General features: G+C 34.2%; 1 protein-coding gene across 9 annotated transcripts in view; it reads right to left on the bottom strand.

The window, feature by feature from the left end:
• The window catches only part of SCAPER (S-phase cyclin A associated protein in the ER), a 496,989-nt gene that overhangs the window by 251,952 nt on the left and 222,614 nt on the right, over positions 1-22,423 (bottom strand). For all 9 annotated transcript variants that reach the window (XM_082617344.1, XM_082617352.1, XM_082617349.1 and 6 more), the window contains one exon: positions 2,104-2,240. In XM_082617344.1, coding sequence (XP_082473470.1) covers positions 2,104-2,240 — 137 coding nt within the window. The remainder of the gene's footprint in view (positions 1-2,103; positions 2,241-22,423) is intronic.

The raw sequence follows: 22,423 nt of genomic DNA, 5'->3' as shown, positions 1-22,423 counted from the left end.
CAATGGAAAAGTCTATAGATACAGATAAGTATGCATAAAAAGGATATATATGCCAAAATATTAGTATCAGAATTATAGTTTTTTCCTATAATTTAAAGATTTTCTTTAATAAACTAGCATTATTACTATATATTATATATATTATATTAATATATATATATGCATGTGTGTGTGTGTGTATATATATATATATATAACTATACTATACTTCCCTGAAGGACCTCACTGAAAAGGTGACATTTAAGCAAAGACCTGAAAGAGGTAAGGGAGCTAAGCTCTATATATATAAGTAGGAAGCCATCCAGGAAGAGGAAAACTGAAGGACTGAAGTTTAAAAGCCCTGAGGTTTTGAGAAGAGAAGTGACGTGATCTGACATTTTAACAGGTTCACTTTGGCTAGCGTGTTTGGAATAGACAGTAAGGAGCCAAGGATAGATACAAAGAAACTAGTCAGAGGAGTACGGCAATAATCCAGGTGATATATGGTGGAGGCTTGGTTGAAGGAGGAAGTAGTAATGCTAGAGAAAGACAGTCAAATTCTGAATGTACTTTAGAGCAAAGCTATCATTATTTGCAGTTAGATTGGATGAGTAGTGTGGGAGAAAGAAAAAGGTCAAGGACAACTTCAAGGGTTTTGGCATACACAACTAGAACAGAGTACCTGGCCATTACGATAGGGAAGACTATGGGACAAGAACGGGTTGTTTTTCGGGAGGGGTGTTGCGCTTATTGTTTGGACATACTAAGTTTGAGTAAAACTGAGGATATATAAAATTGGTAGTCATCAGCAAATGGAGAATATCTAAAGCCACAGAACTGGGTCATCTAGCCAAGGGAACGTGTACACAGAGGAAAAAAAAGAGAGGTCCAAAGAATGGACTCTACAGCATTTCAGGACCTCAGCAAGTTCTTAGCACAAACTAGAAATGAAGGTCAGTAATACCCTGAAGTATATACTGCAAAACTATTTTTAGAAACTTGGAGGAACTTCAAAAAATATAATCAGGGCTTCCCTGGTGGCGCAGTGGTTGAGAGTCCGCCTGCCGATGCAGGGGACACTGGTTCGTGCCCCGGTCTGGGAAGTTCCCACATGCCGCGGAGTGGCTGGGCCCGTGAGCCATGGCCGCTGAGCCTGCGCGTCCAGAGCCTGTGCTCCACAATGGCAGAGGCCACAACAGTGAGAGGCCCGCATACCAAAAAAAAAATATATATATATATATATAATCAAAAAAGACTTTTCTATTCTTTGCCTGAATGAGTACTCTCAAGTTTTCACTGATTCTATAAGATGAAATTGATACCTTTTTAAATTACAATCTGAAATTGGAAACTATAGAGAGATAACCCCTGTTCACCATTATTCTAGGCCTGTATTTCTATAATCCCATGGGTGAAGCTTCTCTATTTTTCAAACCATTTGGGAATAAAGGTATAACAACATATTCAGACTACCTTCCTTCAAATAGCAAAGATCTTCTAAGGAGTAACTACATTTGTGTCCTCGAACAAGACTCATCAGTCATCAGATGATGCTCAAAGCTTGTGAGGTAATGATATACTACACAGCTGTCTGATCCTCAGATATCACTTTGGAGGCAGATGATAAACTACAGATCTGACAACTCACTTACCATTTCAAGATATTTCTTGAACTTTTTCTTGTTGTGACAGGCTACCAAATTGATTAAACCCAGTCATGGGATTTGACACTACAGCCAGCAGACTTCTATTTGTTGATTGCTATTGATTTTCTTTGATACTTCATTTAAAAATCAATAGTTGGAAAGAAAAATAGGCTTGGTTTACACATACTTAAACATACTATTGTATGCTGAAGGAGGCACAAGTTTGGCAGGGCTTTGGCATCCAATTATAAGAAGAGCTCTTAACAGGTGAAAGCAAGGGCTTTAGATCGATATGCAGTTTTCTTTCTCAATCAAAGAAAGTGGCTATAAATTAGGCTCATCAGTGTTATTTTCAAGGCTTTCTTGGAGCAAACAAGTTTAAACTTTTGTGGCGGGGAGAGAGGGTCTTCCTTGGATTTACATTTAAAAAGATACATCACTAAGAGTTTTTCTTTGTTTTTAAGGATATTTTTAGTACCTGAAGTTCATCCGGGATTTTATCTTTTTGGCTTTTTTTTTGTTTTTTTGCCGCTCTTCTCCATCTTTCAAAGGCTCTGGTGGAGCTGCACTTTCAACCACAATGTCAATAATATACTTCTTTAAGGAAAGGTGTTCCTGCAAGATAAATAAATGAAATAATGGTGATGATGATGATGATTAAGAAATAACATAGCATTGGTACAGACTACAATGAGTATAAAAGAATATATAGATGAAAGTAAAAGTAATCTCTATGAAATATTGGTTTCAAAAATTGCTTGGGGAGGGCTTCCCTGGTGGCGCAGTGGTTGAGAATCCGCCTGCCGATGCAGGGGACACTGGTTCGTGCCCTGGTCCGGGAGGATCCCACATGCCGCGGAGCAGCTAGGCCCGTGAGCCATGGCCACTGAGCCTGCGCGTCCGGAGCCTGTGCTCCACAACGGGAGAGGCCACAACAGTGAGAGGCCCGCGTACCACAAAAAAAAAAAAAAAAAAAAAAATTTCTTGGGGAAAAATTGAAGGAACTGTTTTACTTGAGATTTTCATTGACTCATCAAACCTTTGCTGCACATCAATTGTGCTAAATGCTAGGGATACAGCAACATATCCCTGTGCCTTGCAACCCTACACTGCAGTAGGAGAGGTAAAATATGTACACAAATATATAATACCAAGCTTGAGAGTTAGAATGCTATAGGAGCTCAAAAGGTGAAACAAGATCACTGTTCACTCAGGGTAAAGAGGAAAGATTTTAAGAAGGAAGCACAACGTCTGCTATCCCTTGAAGGATGGATTGAATTTGAACATATGGATATTGGGGATGTGTGTATTTGTTTGGGTTGGTAGTTGGTAAAGGTGGCAGGAAGGAGAAAGGAAAAGGGCATCTCAGAAAACAGGCAGAGATGAGAAAGTGGAAGGTGGTTACTGGCAGCAGAAGTTGGCCCCACTGCCCTCCTTAGTCATCTTGGATTTTACAGCTCATCACTGTAATCACTCCCTTGCATGTACACAACTCGCTTGCCCCTTCTTTCATACTTGCATGGAAAAATCCTAACCCTAAATCCAACTCTTTCCCTACTCTGTACCCATAACTGAGCAGATTAATATGGCTATAATTACAAACCATGTTGACTATTCTAACTTTAAATTTATGACATTACACCTCAAATGGGCTCCAGTACTGCTAGGCAATCAAGCAACCTTAGTCTACCCACATTCTCCTTCCTAGAAATTATTTTAGACCCTCTCCTTAAATTTCCAACACCATTAGAACTGTAGATTGCTTCTTCCTCCCTGACACTCTTTCTTCACTAGGTTACTAGACATCACATTGTCCTCCTAACTCCAGCTGTACCTTCTACGTTTTCCTTGCTAGATCCTTTTCCTCTTCTTGACTGGTAAATGTTAAACATCTCAGACCTATCCTCAGATCCTCCCTCTTCTCTATTCAAACTTATCCATCAAGTGCAGTGACTTGAAATATTATTCACACAGGCAATTCCCAAATTTTTATTCCTAGTCCAGACCGCTCCCCTGAACTCCATTCCTATATCAAACTGTCTCCTGAAAATCTCCACTTAAGTAGAATATTTCCACCATAAGCATTTCCAAAATAATATTCTACAACAAAACTCTTACACTCCCAATATAAATTGCTCTTAAGAGTGTTCAGTAAATGGTACCACTATTTGTACAACTGCTCACATCTAATACACTAGTAAATCCTATCAGCTCTACTTTCAAATATACCCATATTAATCCCAATCCAATCACTTCTCCCCACCACCATCACCTAGTCTAAGGCATCATCAGCTCTCATCCATATTATCGCAGTAGCCTCCTAAATGTTCTTGCAGCTTCTATGATCTCCAAATCTTTCCTTTACAAAATCAGCGACTTTTAGAAATATAAATCATATGATATCATTCCTCTTATCAAAATCTTGAGTTCTCATCACATTTAGGGTCAAATCCAAAGTCCTTACCATGGCCTACTAAGCCCCCACATCATCAATCTCTCTCACCTCATCTTACACTACTCTCTCCTTTGTTCATTCCTTTCTATCCACAGTGGAGTGGATGCTGTTGTTCCTCACATTCATCAGGAATGGTACTGCATCAGGACTCTTGTTTCCTTAGCCGAGAATATTGTTCTCCAAGTACTTGCATAGTCTCAGGTAAAATGAACACCCAATCTTAAGTAACACCTTCTATTATTTGTCATCTTCTTATTTTGTTTATTTTTCTTCATAGGACTTGTCTAATACTAGTGCCTAACATCAATATTCATTTGCAATCTCCTGCACTAGAATATAAGTTTCATGAGGGCACTGACTTCGTTTTGCTCAGTGATGTTTCAGTGTCTGGTACTGTGCCTGGCATATGGTAGGCACTCAATAAGTAAATGAATGAGAAGAGGGTGAGGTAATAAGATCTAAAATAGTATTTGTGGTCAAATGAATGAAGATGGTCAAAACGTACAAACTTCCAGTTATAAGATAAATAAATCCTGGGAATGTAATGCACAACATAGTGACTATAGTTAACAATACTCTATTGTATATTTGAAAGTTGCTAAGAGAATAGATCCTGAAAGTTCTCATAACAAGGAAAAAAAATTGTTAATTATGTGTGGTGATAGACTTTAACTAAACTTATATGGTAAGTAAGTTTACATTTCACACACTATATATATCAAACATTATGTTGTACACCTAAAACTAACACAAATGTTCTGTCAATCATATCTCAATTAAAAAAAGACAAAAATAGTATTTATGAGGGTTTATTCTACAACATACATTGAGGTAAGTACTTTACATATGATCATTTAGTCCTTTGAACTATACTAAAATGTATATATTGTTATTATTCCCATTTTAACTATGAGGAAACAAACACAGAATCAAATAACTTTTCTGAAGTTAAAAGGTCAAGATCATGACTAAGCAACTTTGCAGGCAGTAGTGATAGAGCCTAAGTTTAAACCCAGACAGTATGATTATGGAGTCTATATTCTTGACTAGTACCTTACATATATGGCTGGAAAATGAGTTTGAGTCATAGAGTTGTGCTCATTGTGAAAATTTTATGCTCAGTGAAGTCAGACAGAGAAAGACAAATCTTTTATGTTCTCTCTTATATGTGGAATCCAAAAAATAAAACAAATGGATATAACAAAACAGAAACAGACTCACAGTCACAGAGAACAAACTAGTGGTTACCACTGGGGTGAGGGATGGGGAGGGACAAGACAATGGAAGGGGATTAAGAGGTACAAGCTACTAGTTATGAAATAAATAAGATACAAGGATGTAGTGTACAGCACAGGGAATATAAATATATATATGTTATATAATATATAACTGTAAATGGAGTATAATCTATGTAAATATTGAATCACTGTGTTGTACAACTGACACTAATATAAGATTGTAAATCAACCATACTTCAATAAAAAAGAAACTTTTCAATTCATAAACCGACCAAAAAAGCAAAACAGAAACTCCACAACCAAAGGCAGAAAATATTCTCTCAAATGCAGAAGCAATTATTTTCTTTATTTAATCATTTATTAAATACTTGCTGTGATCAGCAAAGGGCTAAAGTGCATACATTATTTCCTAAAATCTTCACAACCCCACACAACAACAGGTGGCAATATGTTTACATTTTACAGATATTTAACAAAGGCTCAAAGAGGTTCAATATTATGTCCATGATCAAAAACCTCAAGTTCAAAACCACAACTGGCTGACTTCACAAGACCAACCTTTTTTACTACTCCACATTCCCTCCCCCTACACTGCTCATGTGGGCTGAGTCTCTGACATCTAATTTCTATCACTGCGTTAAGGAAAGGAAATCTTCTAAATGACATCTTCAATTTTGTGAAAAGTTCAATTATACTATTTTCAGTTGTACATAAATGTTATTTACATACCTAATAGAATCCATTAAGTATTAATAGGATCCTTATTACGAAAATGCAGACATTATATAGAAAAATTTGGATTCTATCCAGAACAAAAAAATTGCGTCTTTTAAAAAGACATTACATTTACATACACATTCACACATACAACACACATCATGCCCTCAAATTTATGTTAATTTTTTTAAAACCGCAAAACTAAAAACAAATGAGGATATATATTTTTGTTTGACTTAACTTTTTCCTTAATATAAAATCAACATGTTAATTATAGAAAATATGAATAAAACTAAGAAATAAAAATCTCCTATAATCTTAACACCTAAAAATAATTATTTGAGTATATCATCCAGACATTTTTCTTCATATATATTTTTATTAAAATGGGCATACCTTTTATAATATTTTGTAATCTGCTTTTTAAATTTAATATTGCAAATATATTCATACCATTACATAATGTTCTAGTACATAATCTACTGATTATAGCAGTACACCTAATTTTACTAAATGCTTTTCTGTTAGATATTTGGATTTATTTTATTTATTCAATATAATAAATACCAGGGCAATAAATACTCCTATAGTTAAAATTTTAAACACAGAGCATATTATTCCTTTATGATCAAATCATAGAACTGAAATTCCTGGGTTACAGATTACACATATTTTTAAGGCTTTTCATATGTATTCCGAAACAACCAAAATGAGAATTAAGTCCCCACAAGTGATTTGCTAGTACCTAGTGTTTCTGTTTTCTTTTGTCTTTTTTTGTTGTTGTAAATATGTCAATTTGTTAGCTAAAAAAGTGATATAAGTATGCTTAACCATTTGTTTGCATTTTGTCTTCCGTGACTTAAAATGTGTCTTTTGTCTGGCTTTCTATAGACACTTTTCAAGGTTTTATAGGTTTGCTTCTAGTGGTTTGCATTATGTTTTCACTTTTTGTAAGAAAGAGACCACCTTTTGATGATAAAAGAAATGCATTGTTGGATGTGACACAGGATGATTAATAGTTATTTTTCCATTAAAACCATGAAGACTATACAGGAAGAAGGTTTTGAGATGGTTTCTGAAGATGGAGAGCATGTACAAAGAAGGTTTTTCAACACTGAGAAGTGGTTGAGAAAATTATGGTATATTTCTATGATGAAGTATTAGTCGTTAAAACACTTATGAGAATTCTGAGAAGATGAAGGCAGTGGTAGCAATGTTTAAGATCCTCTCTGAATCATCATATAAATCAGAAAGAACAATTAGATAGCAAAAACAAAACCCACAGAAATTATTTACAACAAAGTAAGTGACAAGGTATCCCCACAGCCTCCAAATAGAAGAGGGTGAGGACAAACTACCAATAGGTCAGCTGCATTTCAGTGTCTTTGAAGGAGAAATCAGAAGGAAACAACAAGAGTGAATAATGAACTTGAGAACAGAACTCTAAAAGGAACTGTTTTTCACTGGAGAGTTCAATAGGCCAATTTGTGAACAGTATCTAAAACTGAGAGGGGTTTGCCCACTTAAATGGCAGGTGAGTAGAAGGTGCCTGCATTAAGAAGGACTGAAAAGTGTGGTGAAGGCTAGGCCCTATGAACTCTCGAAACTGAGCCAAGGAGAAACTGTTAAAAAAGGAACTTAATTAAGCCAACTAGGGATAATTCGGACAAAGGAGGAAAAAGCCTCGATAAAAGCAGAGCAGGGAAACAGAATCAAGAAATTTTAGAAAGCAAGTCACTATATTTTTCACAAAAATAATAGAAGAGGGAGTTCTAAGAAGTTAGAATAGGTACCCTGAGTCACAACTCATTATAAAAGTCTTATAAAACCAACTCCACATAAAAATAAGCAATACAACAGTATCAAGGTCAAATGTCAAACTTATTAAAAGAAAAAGAAAATAAGTAGAATAGCAACACTACAACAATGAAAACACACCCAAAAAATCCACAGAAAAGATCAAAATGTAACCTTCTATTTCAAAATAAAGTAAAACAAATATAGAAAATGTTCTAACACAAATCGCCATCCTAAGACCTCATCATTTAGGTCACAGAACTCAACGAAGACTGCAAAAGAAAATAAATCATTTAAGAAATGAAGATAAAATAGATGACAAAAGAGTGAATAAATACAACAAATAATGCCTCAGACAACTAAAAGATAAAAGGTAGAAAAATACTTAAAGCAAAAGAAATAAAAATTATTTGAGAGTAAGTGGACATACAGAAGATAGGGAAAGATGCAGCAAACTGAATAGGAGTGCCTGAAAAAGGAAATCAAACCAAGGGAACAAAGCAAGTATTAAAAACTATGATTTAAGAAAACTTTCCTGAAAAAGAATATAATTAAATATTGAAAGAGTACACCACATATCTGAAAATATTGACCCAGAGTGGCTAATACCAAGACATACTGAATTAAAATTTCTAAAAATGTAATTTATAAAAAAAAATAGATTATCATCAGCTCTTTTGACAGCAATATTTTATGCCAGAAGAAAATGAAGTACAGTAGTCCCCCCTTATCCTCGGTTTCACTTTCTGTGGTTTCAGTTACCTGTGGTCACCAGGGTCTGAAAATATTAAATGGAAAATTCCAGAAATAAACAATTCGTAAGTTTTAAATTGTGTATTGTTCTGAGTAGTGTGATGAAGTCTCACACCAACCTGCTACATGGCCTGGATGTAAATCTTCCTTTGTCCAGTGTTTCCATGCTGTACCTACCTGTTAGTCACTTAGTAGCCATCTAGGTTATCAGATGGATTGTGGTACGGCAGTGCTTGTTTTTAAGTAATGCTATTTTACTTAATAATGGTCCCAAAGCACAGGAGTAGTGATACTGGCAATTCAGATATTCTCTTACTTGCCTAATTTATAAATTAAACTTTATCACAGGTATTTATGTATAGGAAAAAACAATACAGCTGACCCTTGAAAAACATGGGGGTTAGTGATGCTAATCCCCACACAGTCAAAAATCTACATGTAATCTTACAGTTGGCCTTCCCATGTTCACAGATTCAACCAACCACAGATCATTTTATTGAAAATAATCCATGTATAAGTGGACTCGCATAGCTCAAACCCGTGTTGGTCAAGGATTAACTGTATATATAGTATTTGATACTATCCATGGTTTCAGGCATCCACTGGGGTATTGGAACATATCCTCCAAGGATGAGAGGGGACTACTGTAATGTATTTAGTATTTTTTAAAGAAAGAAATGTGAGCTAAGGATTTTATATCCAGCAAAACCAACTTTCAAGTATGAAAAGCACAGATAAACTGTTAACAACATTTAAAAAAAACCTCAGAGAGTATTATTCTCATAACACCTTCCTGAAGAATCTACTACAGAACAAGCCTCAGAAAACCAACATGACTAGAGAGACACAGACATAAGACTAGTGGTAAACATTACATGTACACTTACAGAACTAAGACTACACTAGTGATTAAAAGCTAAAGAAATATAGTTATATAATGGCTATATGTCAGACTTCTCACAGAATTACTAATAAAAAAAAGATGAGGAGAATGGGGAAAACATGAAAAGAATTTTAAACTGTTCTCAGTAATTAACATTGGTGGTGGGATTATTAGTAATATCATTCTAACATTGCTGTGTGTGTAATGTGGGATGAAATAAAGGAGATTATGGGTATTATAATTCTATCATTCCCTGTGTCCTTTATACCCTGAATGCTTGGTATGGAAGAAAAGAGATACAGACACAATATGGAGAAGGTTAAATAAAACCCATGTAGTCCTGAATTTGAATTGTAAGAGTTCATGAGCCCATCATCATTTAATAAATAATAAACGTATATGCACACACATATGTATATAAGAGCTTGTATGTAACATACTCACACACATATCACATACATTTTATTTCTTTATTCTCTAATTCTGTTCACAGTGATCCACCCAGTAGCAATGACCATCCCTTCTTGTGCTCTTAAAATACCCTTTCTCAGTAAAAGTAATTAGGGCTTCTTAATGAAATAGTTAATCATAAACTAAATGTCTTGCCATACCAAGTAGCAAGGTAACTAACAAATTCAACTAGGCTCATGTCAAAAGAACTTGAGAGCAAACTTTAAGAGGCTCCCACTAACCAAAAGATAGCATAATTTGAGCTTTAAAAAAAGGAAAATTTCCAATGACTGAAACCCATCAAAAGTGTTTAATTACAGAGTTTATAATGATATATACATTTTAAAAACTAATTGTGGACACATTTGAAGGATAATAGGAAACCAACTCATTATACTGAAAACAGGTAAATAATCAAAATTTTAACCTGCCACTAGGTAACCAAATAGTAGATGGGGGAAAGCATCTCTTTATAAATGTATTTCAAATAATAAATGCAAATGAAATGTATAATTAGAATATCCTCATATCCATGAATTAATGGATTTAAGTATACATTAATCAAAACCCAAGAGCATCAACAGCTAATCTGTCAACATCACAAAAAGAAAGACAATCAGACATTAAGTTCATCCTGATGAAAGAACTCAGCACCAAATACAGTTTTTCCAAATGGGTTGAACCTTAGCCTGATCAAGCCTCTAGATCCGCCTGCCCAGGAGCAGGCAATACAGAGTACAGAGGAACATACCGCACTGCAGCAGGCTGCACAGCAACAAAGCTTTAGCAAGTCACACAATTCTTCAGCTAGGAACTGAATTTCCCAGTCCCTCTTATAGCTAGTGGTAGCCATGTGACTAAATTCTCATCAATGGACTACGAATGCATGTTCAGTGTTTGAAGACCATTCACTTTCTTCCCCTTCTGCAAACTGGAACACAAAAGGTCCTATAACACAGCTCTGACCCTGAAGGGGAGGGCATATCTTAGGGGATAATAGAGACAGAAGATGGATCTCTGAAAAACCACATGGCATGCATAAAGCCTTGGGACTGCTTACCTCAGGACTGACCACTTGGGATTGCTTACCTCAGGACTTTATTGTGAGAAATAAACTTCTATGTTCTTAAAATCACTGTATTTTTGTCACTATTACAGCAGATTAGTCTTTTCCCTAATTAATGCAATTATGTACAAAATTTTATAATAATTATATACATATATCTTTGCATTTTTATATGTGTATATGTATGTACATGAAATGACTACAAGAAAATAAGGCAATGGGAGGGAGGCTCAAGAGGGAGGGGATGTGGGGACATGTGTATGTATATGGCTGATTTGCTTTGTTGTGCAACAGAAACTAACACAGTATTGTGAAGCAATTATACTCCAATAAAGATCTATTAAAAAAAAAAGGTGGAAAATTACTAAAAGTTGTCACTAGATGATTGTGATAGATTTTTAATTCTCTCATTTATAATAAGCATGTATAAGTAGAAGGTAAATCATTTTAAAATAGCTCTTATGAGATGAAATCTGGAATTGACTTCAAAAGAGTATTTGTGGAAAGTGAATGGAACGTCAATAAGGCAGGATAAGTTTATCATTGTTACAGCTGAGTGATGATTACATGGAGGCTTGTCATAAATGTTTTAAATTCTCCACAATAATCAGTATAGAAAATCTTGTAACAAGAAATAATTTGTACACATGCATCTTAAAATTTTATGTTTGGCTTGCCAAAAGGAGTAAATGAAATCACAATATTCCTATCTCTCAAGCATCTAAGAACAGGACTTAAAATGAAATTTACATGTTTGCGCACTATTCAAGTGCTAAAAGTGTGTACTCGAAGTTTGAAATCTATTGTAAGGACAGAAGGAGACAATATCCTGCAGAAAATAATCCTTAATGACATCCTTTCTTAAAACCCCAAGGAACTGCCTAAGGTAAGAAAAATACAGCAATCTCATCTCCTTTTACCCGAAATGTTGCTTGCTTAGAGTTTTCTATAGTTCTGGTCATCCAAAAATAGAGCTTTTCAGAGACTGATATTCCTGCCTCCATTCTATATGAACAACCAAATAGTTTCAGAGCCCAGTCTACTTAATAATTAATAAATGTTCAGTTAAAAAAAGAAAAGAAACTGTAAGTAATTTACTTCTGCAACAATATTACTCTATAAATATATTCACACTGCAGTGAGATTTACAACAAAATATCAGCAGTAGGGAATTGATTACATAAATTATGGTACATGAATTAATATGATACTATACAAATTTGATTAGTTTCAAACAACAGTAATGATATTAAAAACATTCATTGTATAATGGTAACTAAAAATTCAGTAGATGCAAAAATCCTCAACAAAATACTAGCAAACAGAATCCAACAACACATTAAAAGGATCATACACCATGACAAGTGGGATTTATCCCAGGGATGCAAGGATTCTTCAATATACGCAAAACAATCAATGTGATACACCATATTAACAAATTGAAGAATAAAAACCATATGATCATCTCAATAGATGCAGAAAAAGCTTTTGACAAAATTCAACACCCATTTGTGATAAAAACTCTCCAGAATGTGGGCATAGAGGGAAACTACCTCAACATAATAAAGGCCATATACGACAAACCCACAGCAAATGTCATTCCCAATGGTGAAAAACTGAAAACATTTCCTCTAAGATCAGGAACGAGACAAGGATGTACACTCTCACCACTATTATTCAACATAGTTTTGGAAGTCCTAGCCATAGCAATCAGAGAAGAAAAAGAAATAAAAGGAATACAAATTGGAAAAGAAGAAGTAAAACTGTCACTGTTTGCAGATGACATGATACTATACACAGAGGATCCTAAAAATGCCACCAGAAAACTACGAGAGCTAATCAATGAATTTGGTAAAGTTGCAGGATATAAAATTAATGCACAGAAATCTCTTGCATTTCCTATACACTAATGATGAAAAATCTGAAAGAGAAATTAAGGAAACACTTCCATTTACCACTGCAACAAAAAGAATAAAATACTTAGGAATAAACCTACCTAGGGAGACAAAAGACCTGTATGCAGAAAACTATAAGACACTGAAGAAAGAAATTAAAGATGATACAAACAGATGGAGAGATATACCATGTTCTTGGATTGGAAGAATCAATATTGTGAAAATGACTATACTACCCAAAGCAATCTACAGATTCAATGCAATCCCTATCAAATTACCAATGGCATTTTTTACGGAGCTAGAACAAAAAATCTTACAATTTGTATGGAGACACAAAAGACCCCAAACAGCCAAAGCAGTCTTGAGGTAAAAAAACAGAGCTGAGGGAATCAGACTCCCTGACTTCAGACTATACTACAAAGCTACAGTAATCAAGACAATATGGTACCAGCACAAAAACAGAAACATAGATCAATGGAACGAGATAGAAAGCCCAGAGATAAACCCAAACACCTATGGCCAACTAATCTATGACAAAGGAGGCAAGGATATACAGTGGAGAAAAGACAGTCTCTTCAATAAGTGGTGCTGGGAAAACTGGACAGCTACATGTAAAAGAATGAAATTAGAACACTCCCTAACACCATACACAAAAATAAACTCAAAATGGATTACCGACATAAATATAATACTGGACACTATAAAAGTCTTAGAGGAAAACGTAGGAAGAACACTCTGACATAAATCACAGCAAGATCCTTTTTGATCCACCTCCTAGAGAAATGGAAATAAAAACAAAAATAAACAAATGGGACCTAATGAAACTTCAAAGCTTTTGAACAGCAAAGGAAACCATAAACAAGACGAAAAGACAACCCTCAGAATAGGAGAAAATATCTGCAAATGAATCAACAGACAAAGGATTAATCTCCAAAATATATAAACAGCTCATGCATCTCAATATTAAAAAAACAAACAACCCAATCCAAAAATGGGCAGAAGACCTAAATAGATATTTCTCCAAAGAAGGCATACAGATGGCCAAGAAGCACATGAAAAGCTGCTCAACATTACTACTTATTAGAGAAATGCAAATCAAAACTACAATGAGGTATCACCTCACACCAGGTAGAATGGGCATCATCAGAAAATCCACAAACAAGAAATGCTGGAGAGGGTGTGGAGAAAAGGGAACCCTCTTGCACTGCTGGTGGGAATGTGAATTGGTACAGCCACTATGGAGAACAGTATGGAGGTTCCTTAAAGAACTAAAAATAGAATTACCATATGATCCAGCAATCCCACTACTGGGCATATACCCAGAGAAAACCATGATTCAAAAAGATACATGCACCCCAATGTTCATTGCAGCACTATTTACAATAGCCAGGTCATAGAAGCAACCTAAATGCCCATTGACAGATGAATGGATAAAGAAGTTGTGGTACATATATACAATGGAATATTACTCAGCCATAAAAAGGAACGAAATTGGGTCATTTGTTGAGACGTGGATGGATCCAGAGACTGTCATACAGAGTGAAGTAAGTCAGAAAGAGAAAAACAAATATCGTATATTAATGCATGTATGTGGAACCTAGAAAAATGGTACAGATGAACCGAATTTTTGCAGGGCAGAAATTGAGACACAGATGTAGAGAACAAACGTATGGACAACAAGCTGGGAAAGCGGTGGGGTGGGGATGGTGGTGTGCTGAATTGGGCTACTGGGATTGACATGTATACACTGATGTGTATAAAATTGATGACCAATAAGAACCTGCTGTACAAAAAAAAAATCAGTTATATAAATATGCAGGTGTAGATCCATTTATCTATTCTGTTCCACTTGTCTATTTTTCCAATCTAGATACTAATACTATACCATTCTGATTGCTATAGCTTTTATAATAAGCCTTATAATCAGGTAGCATAAAATCTCCAACTCTGTTCTTTTTCCAAAGTTGTTTTGGTTATGAATCAGCTTGTAAATTGTATTCTGTTCCACTTGTCTATTTTTCAGTCTAGATACTAATACTACACCATGTTGATTGATATAACTTTTATAATAAGCCTTATAGTCAGGTAGCATAACGTCTCCAACTTTGTTCTTCTTTTTCCAAAGTGGTTTGGTTATGAATCAGTTTGTAAATTTTTACAAAAAAGTGGAGAAGAAGTACTGAGATCTTCCTGAATGGAACACTTGTAGGATAGAGCCTGAGGATTTGTCCAAGGTGTTCTCATTTAAGTATTATTTCCTAAGCTCTGTATTTATCTAAAACAGAGATAATGTAGAAAAAAATGTTAAAAAAGCATATATAATATGTATAAAAATTCTCAATTAAAAAGGGCTACACTTTTAATATGTCTGATGAACCTAATGTGATTGAGAGACACCGATATTGCTGTTTCCATTATCTTGTGCGCGAGACCTATCAGAAGTGTGAAAATACTGACCCCTTGGAAAAGAAGTCTGTGTTAATATAATTGTACATTCTACATTGTCATATGTAGCATATCACGTAGACAACTGTCTGGCTGTACTTGGAAGACTTTTTGAAATCTGATTGCTCCTCAATGATTTTCTGTTTTAAAGAGTGTGAAACAGATCACATATGCAAGTAATAGACCAAAAACCTTAAGATCAATGTATACAATTAAACCACATAGCTTATATTCTTAAAAAAAAAAATTCAGGATTCAATCCTTGCAATGCAGCTTATATATAAATATGTGTGTAAGATTCATATATTCATATGTAAAGAGCTGAAAATTAGATCAAAATGTTAACAGTAGGCAAACTTTTTCTCAAATTTTCCACAATTGATATATATTAATATTTTAATTATTGTGAAATTAATGCTAATAAGGAAATGCAAGGAAAAGGCAAGCTATTTAAAGAAAAGAGGATTGGTTTGTATTTGGTTACAGTTGCTATAGGCTCATTTGTTCTGCAGAAGAATAAGTGTAACTATGTAAAAATACACTCATCTTTTTGTATCTATCCACAATCCTAATTATTATGGCACAGGCACGAGGAAAAGCAAAGTATATTCTTTGAGACACAGTATCTATGACTCATTTCCAAAATATGAATCAATCAGGACCAAAAATCATCCAAAGGCCCCTGGATCTCCTTCTTTCCTATAAAAATTAAAAAAACACAGCTCCTACCCTGGAATCCTGCTCAGTGCAAGTACTAATCTGCTACTAACAAGTCAGAAATGAGTCTTCATTGGCCATTCTCAGTATTTGACACTGTTAATTCTAAATATGCATTAAGAGGGGAGACTGTTTTTCCTTAGGAATAGAAAAGCAAATCAATGCAGTAGAAACAGCACTGAATTGTGAGTCAAGATAGCTATACCAGGATAAATTCTACAACTCATGGCTAAATGACTTCTCTGGGCCTCAGTTTCCTCAGTAGGAAAAAAAGAAAAGGGATTAGACAGTAAATTGTAAAGTCCCCCATTTTCTAACATTCTGAAAATGAATGTATCAAGCCCAAAAGCTAATTAATGATGGCTAACTGTGTACACACATACACACACACAAATTTAAGTTTAGTTTTAAAGTCACAGTTGTGACTTTTTATATAAAAACAACATTGCTGCAATAAGAAATACCAGTAAAATATATAAGGAAACTAATACCTATACAGATGATCTCATCAAAGTTTATACCCTTCTTATTCTTTTAATTACCTTTTATGGCATACTAGACCAAACCCTGGCCTAACATAATTTACTATATTCAACGAAATAATTCATATTGAAGTTTATGACCTCGATATTCTATCAGACTCTTCCTAAAGGTTCTCATAGTTCTTTATTTTTTTAAAGAGACAGGAAAAAATTAAGCCATAGATAGGTTCATGATCTTTGGGAAAGAATGTCAAAGTTCTAAAAATAGTTGATTAGCAGGAAAATATAAATGACACAATATAGGATTTTATTAAACTATAATTATTATAGCTCTCTCAAGTGTTACCACACAATAAATACATTTCATAAAATGTGCTACATCAAAGAAAATAATTTGCTTCCCACTATTTAAAAATATTATAATACAGAACTGAGAATTTTTAAGGATGTTATTCTTCCTTGATCAAAAAGCGTTTAAATATGTCTTCTTAGAATAAAAAGGACCAGAATTTCATTACAGTAATACAAATGTATTTTTACTTGAAAATCAAACATCATGTTCAAGAGGCATATTTCTCTAGGGCCAAAGGTTTACTTTCAAGAGCAGGGTGGATGCCAAGTTACTAATCTAAATAGATGAGAAATTAATGCAAGAGTTTTCACATTTTGTTTGGAAAACAACATTTTTCTCTCAACCTCATCCTTTACTTTCTCAACTTTGTAATCTAAAATCCAATGATATTAATCAATTCCAGAACCAAATAATGTTTTCTCTTAAATTCTTAAAAATATTATGAGGCATTCTGCTCTTTGAAGCCTGCCTGGCACAACAACAAGTAAGATAAATAGGAGGCATTTTACAATATTTCCTCACTGTCTTCTACAAAAACTGGGAAAGGGTGAAGGCCTGGAGGGTTGGAACTTGTTTTTCTTGTTTCTCTGGATGACGATGGTAAGAAAAGTGAGGGGTGAAGAAGAGGTGGAAGAGTGGAGAGATGAAGGTGTTTGGGAAGGGAAGAAGAAGGAAAATCAGGGGAAAAAGAGGAAGAAGCAGATGAAAGAAGGGAAGAAATAAAGAAATACTCAACCACAAACAACATGGCATTTTTAGACAATACTTTACCACATATTTTGAATATCAACCTCACAGACATAGTATATTGAAAATAATAAATAACAGGTTAGCTCATTAACATTTAACTTATTAACATTTAATTCAATATTAAATGCCAAGGGCTTATGCTAACAGCTTAAGTTAAAGAGTCAGAGTTTTACTCAGAATAAGACCAAAAGAATCTAAACTATTATTTTGACTGATATCACTCTTCCATAAAACTATTCCAGCAGATTATCCCCCAGAAAGATTTCACAGGAAAGCTGATTTGTAATTACTGATTGTTTGGATGGCATTAGCCATATCTACAGATTATTATCATCCAAGCACTATTCAGAAGTGAAAGCACCATATACAAAAACTAGTTCATTTATATTTAAATGAGTGTTTAGAGATTCATGAAATTATGAAATTTATCAGAGATAGCATAAAATTAAGAGATAGGTTCAAGTGACATTTATCTGTATTTCCCTGGTCCCTGGACTAGTGCAGAGTGCACAAGCAGGTGCTGAAGAAATGCTTTAAAAAAAAGTTTGAGGGGCCTCCCTGGTGGCGCAGTGGTTGAGAGTCCGCCTGCCGATGCAGGGGATACGGGTTCGTGCCCCGGTCTGGGAGGATCCCATATGCCGCGGAGCGGCTGGGCCCGTGAGCCATGGCCGCTGGGCCTGCGCGTCCGGAGCCTGTGCTCCGCAACGGGAGAGGCCACAACAGTGAGAGGCCCGCATACCGCAAAAAGAAAAAAAAAAAAAAAAAAAAGTTTGAGAGTTCCATTATATTTAAATAAAATTTTAAATTTAGTCAAACAGTAAATTTAAGAAAATCTGAAATGTAATGCCTTTTATCAAAATAATGCCCTTCGTGACAGCATCATTTTGAAAAAGTAAACACGTGACAATGACAATTTTTAAAACTCGATAGGCTATTTTAATTATACAAAAGATTCAACTCTGCCAAGGTCCCTGTCTACAGGTGTAGGATACACTTATGTTCTTATCTATTACAGTCTATGCATTATATTGTTTGAAGTGATGGATGAGAAAAATGAAGCTAATGAAACACTGTGAAACAGACACCATGTAAAAGAGAAAAGGCCATCTTCTGATAGAATGATAGTCCACCATCTGTCCCCCTGCCACTCAGTGACAATTACAAATACTCCATCAGTTTTCTGGTTGGTGGAGATGATAAATGAGGTAAAGACTTCTTTTTCAGATACTGATATTCCTTTCTGATCTAATCTGAGGTTTAACAGATGACTCAAAGAAAAGCCCAGAGTTCAACAAGCTTATAATTTATCATGCTGTGAAGATGGAAAGAGGTCTGAGCTCAATACTACAACAGGGAATGGTTCAGTAGTATTGAACCAAGGCTTATAATGAAAACTGTCTTTGCAGAATTCTCAGATTTCAAATATAGCAACTTAGATTAGTATCAGACTTCATCCTTAGAAATCGTTTCAATAATATCCCAGTAACAATATTACCACAGATCACAAATAACATCACCCTTTCAATACAGAATCAAAGAGACAATAATGCTCATAGACAGAGCTGGAACTCCCCAGTTGTGAGTGGTTTTCACAAGCCCTCGGTGACAAGGGCTTGAGAGAGTTAGCAGCTTCACATCATAGTCAACAGTACCAGAATAAACATTCCCTTTAAGTCTATTGACCTTTAAATGTTTAAGAAAAGGATGCATGCAAAAAAATAAATACCTAGGTTAAAAGTAAAGGGATAAAAAAGGATATGCCACTCTAACACTAGATAAAAGAAAGCTGGAGTGGTTATGTTAATATTAGACAACATAGCAAAGAATATTATTAGGAATAAAGAAGGTCATTTGACAATAAAAAGGAGTCAATTAATCAAGAGGACATAACAATGATTAGCATTTTTGAATCTAATAACAAAGCTTTGAAAAACATGAAGCAAAAACTGGTTGAACTGCCAAAAGAAATAGAAAAATTAACAGTTAAAATGAAAGGTTTCCATATCACTCTCTCAAAAATTGATAGAACAAAAGTAGGCAGAAAACCAGCAAGGATATAGCAGATGATGAAACTTTTTGAGATGACAATTATGTTCACTATCTTGAACGTGGTGATGGTTTCATGGGTGTATGAATATGACAAAACTTATTAAATCATAAACTTTAAAGTAAGTGTAGTTTAATGTACAACATTTATACCTCAAAGTGCTTTAAGAACAGCAGGAAATTCCCAATTTGTATGAATCTAGGCACTATAATACTGAGTGGAAAAGAGCTAAGTTCAAAAAGATCACATACAGCATGGTAACTTTTTATAGAGCAGAAAACAACTAAAATAAAAGTATATTTTTTAGTAATAGATCTAGATACAAAAATAAAACTATGAAGGAAAGAGGAAGAATATAAAAGTACATATCAAAAACCTAACCAAAACAAGGTTTGCCATAACAATACAAAAAAAAAAAAATCTAGGAGAGAGGCATTAAATAAGAAAGAGGAATGTTTCATATTCTTAAAAGGTATAATTCATCAGTAAGATGAAAAATGTGTAAATAGTTATGACCACGATAATAAAACTTTGTGATATATATATTGCAAAAACTGATTTTAAGAATACAAGGAGGCAAGAATAAGTAATAATAGCATATTGGCAGTCTTCATTTTTGAGAAAAGGATATTAATGAGCACAAAAATAGGTGTAAAAAAGTAAGAATATCCACATAACAATGAACAAATTTGATCTAACATATATTATATATATCCAAAGAGAAAAAAACATATTCTTCTTAACATTTTACAATGTATGAAGCTATAAAGAAAATCATTAGATTTCCCAAAGTAGAACCTATATAAGGCATAATCTATGACCATAATGAAATAAAAATGGAAATTATAAACAAAGAATAGTGCTCATTTTGGCATCACATATTTTAAATTAAAGCAATGCACAGAAGATTAGCCTGGCCCCTATGCAAAATATCTGACAGTCAAATCCATGAATCATTTCACATGTTTAAACACACACAAACACTCAGATTCATAAAATAAGGCAAAAGGCATTGCCACCACTCTAATCTATAACCTTGGAACTACCTCTTTATTTAAAAGAAAATAAAAACTGAAATACAAAATACTTGTAAAACCCACTAATTATTGAGAAACAAGCCCAGCAAGAAATGCTTAAGACTTAAATGAAGAAAACTATACACATGCACACAATACAATTTATGAGTAGACAAACGTGGCTGGATGGAAAGAAAGAATATTTAAAAGATGTCCACACTTATCTCAATGCAGTCTCAACCAAAACACAAACAGGATTTTCTTAGCTTACAAGTTAATTGCAAAGGTTATGTAGAAATTGAAAAGCAAAAGAATAGCTAAGGAAATTTCGAAAAAGAATAAAGAAGAACAAACTGACCCTATTAGGAGTAGAAGCAAGAAGACAGCAAATGATATCTACTCAATTTTTGGAGAAAGTAAATGTAAAACTGCAAATGTCTACCCAGTGAAAATATCTTTCATAAACAAAAGCACATACAAACAAACAAAATTTCCTACTGGGAGATTCTTACTAACCTGAGTAGTAGGCACAAAGACAGTTGTTCTATTATTATTCTACAAACAGTATATATACATCTTATGTACTCTTCTGTTACGTAATGAATTTCACCAAAATATTTTAAAGTAGAAAAAGATACAGCATGCATATACTAAATAAATGAAATCTAGTATATGTATATTACTGTCAAACAAAATAAGACTTTAAGAAAATTCTTCAGAGGTAGAAAAAAAAGCCAATTTATTTTGTGAATCTATTATGAACCTGATGTTAAAACCAGAAAGTACCTGCAGAAAAAAAGGAAGACTATTCACCTATAGCATTACTCATGCTACAGAGCCATTTCATATAGTAAAAGGCTGAATACATTAGAAAGATATACAATTCTAAACTTGTATGCTCTTAGTATCCTAGCCTCAAAATATATGAAGAAAAAATGGATGGAACAAGAAAAAATAAATTTATGATCACAGTGAGAGACTTTAATCTCCTCAATCAGTAATTGAAAGTAGACAAAAATCAATATAGATATAGAATATTGTAATATCATGACTAATATGCTTGATAGAATAGGTAACTAGAAAATACACTTTCTCTTCAGGCACAGAACATTTACAAAATCTTACCCTGTGCTACGCTACTTCAGATTTCAAAGGATTTCAAAGACTACATTCTCTGATCTTACTGTAATTAATGTAGAAATCAACAGACAAAACTCTTATGCTTGGAAATTTCAAGTCAATGTTCTAAACAGCCAATGGATAAAAGAAAAAATTCTGAAGGAAATTAGAAAATATTTAGAAGTGAGTAATAATGAAAATATTTTGTATCAAAAAAGGCCTTAGAAATTAATATCTTTAGGAAAAAAGGCTAAAAATTAATGAGCCATGCATTCACCTTAAGGACTTAGAAAAAGACTGGCAAAAATAAACTCAGAGAAAGAAGTAAAAAGGAAATAATAAAACCAAGAAATGACATTTACTGAGTAAAAAACAAAGAAGCGATAGTATCAACAAAACCAAAAACCAAATCTTTAGAAATACTAATAAAATAGACAAACTCATGACAAGAATGATCAAGAAAAAATATATAGGCACAGGACTTCCCTGGTAGTCTAGTGGCTAAGACTCCACGCTCCCAATGCAGGGGGCCTGGGTTCGATCCCTGGTCAGGGAACTAGATCCAACATGCCGCAACTAAAAGATCCCGCCTGTCGCAACTAAAATGATCCCACAT

Source organism: Mesoplodon mirus (genome assembly GCF_964341445.2).
Source record: "Mesoplodon mirus genome assembly, chromosome: 4".
Classification (NCBI taxonomy): domain Eukaryota; kingdom Metazoa; phylum Chordata; class Mammalia; order Artiodactyla; family Ziphiidae; genus Mesoplodon; species Mesoplodon mirus.
Note: the sequence above shows the minus strand (reverse complement) of the source record. Positions and strands in the feature narration are given on the sequence as shown.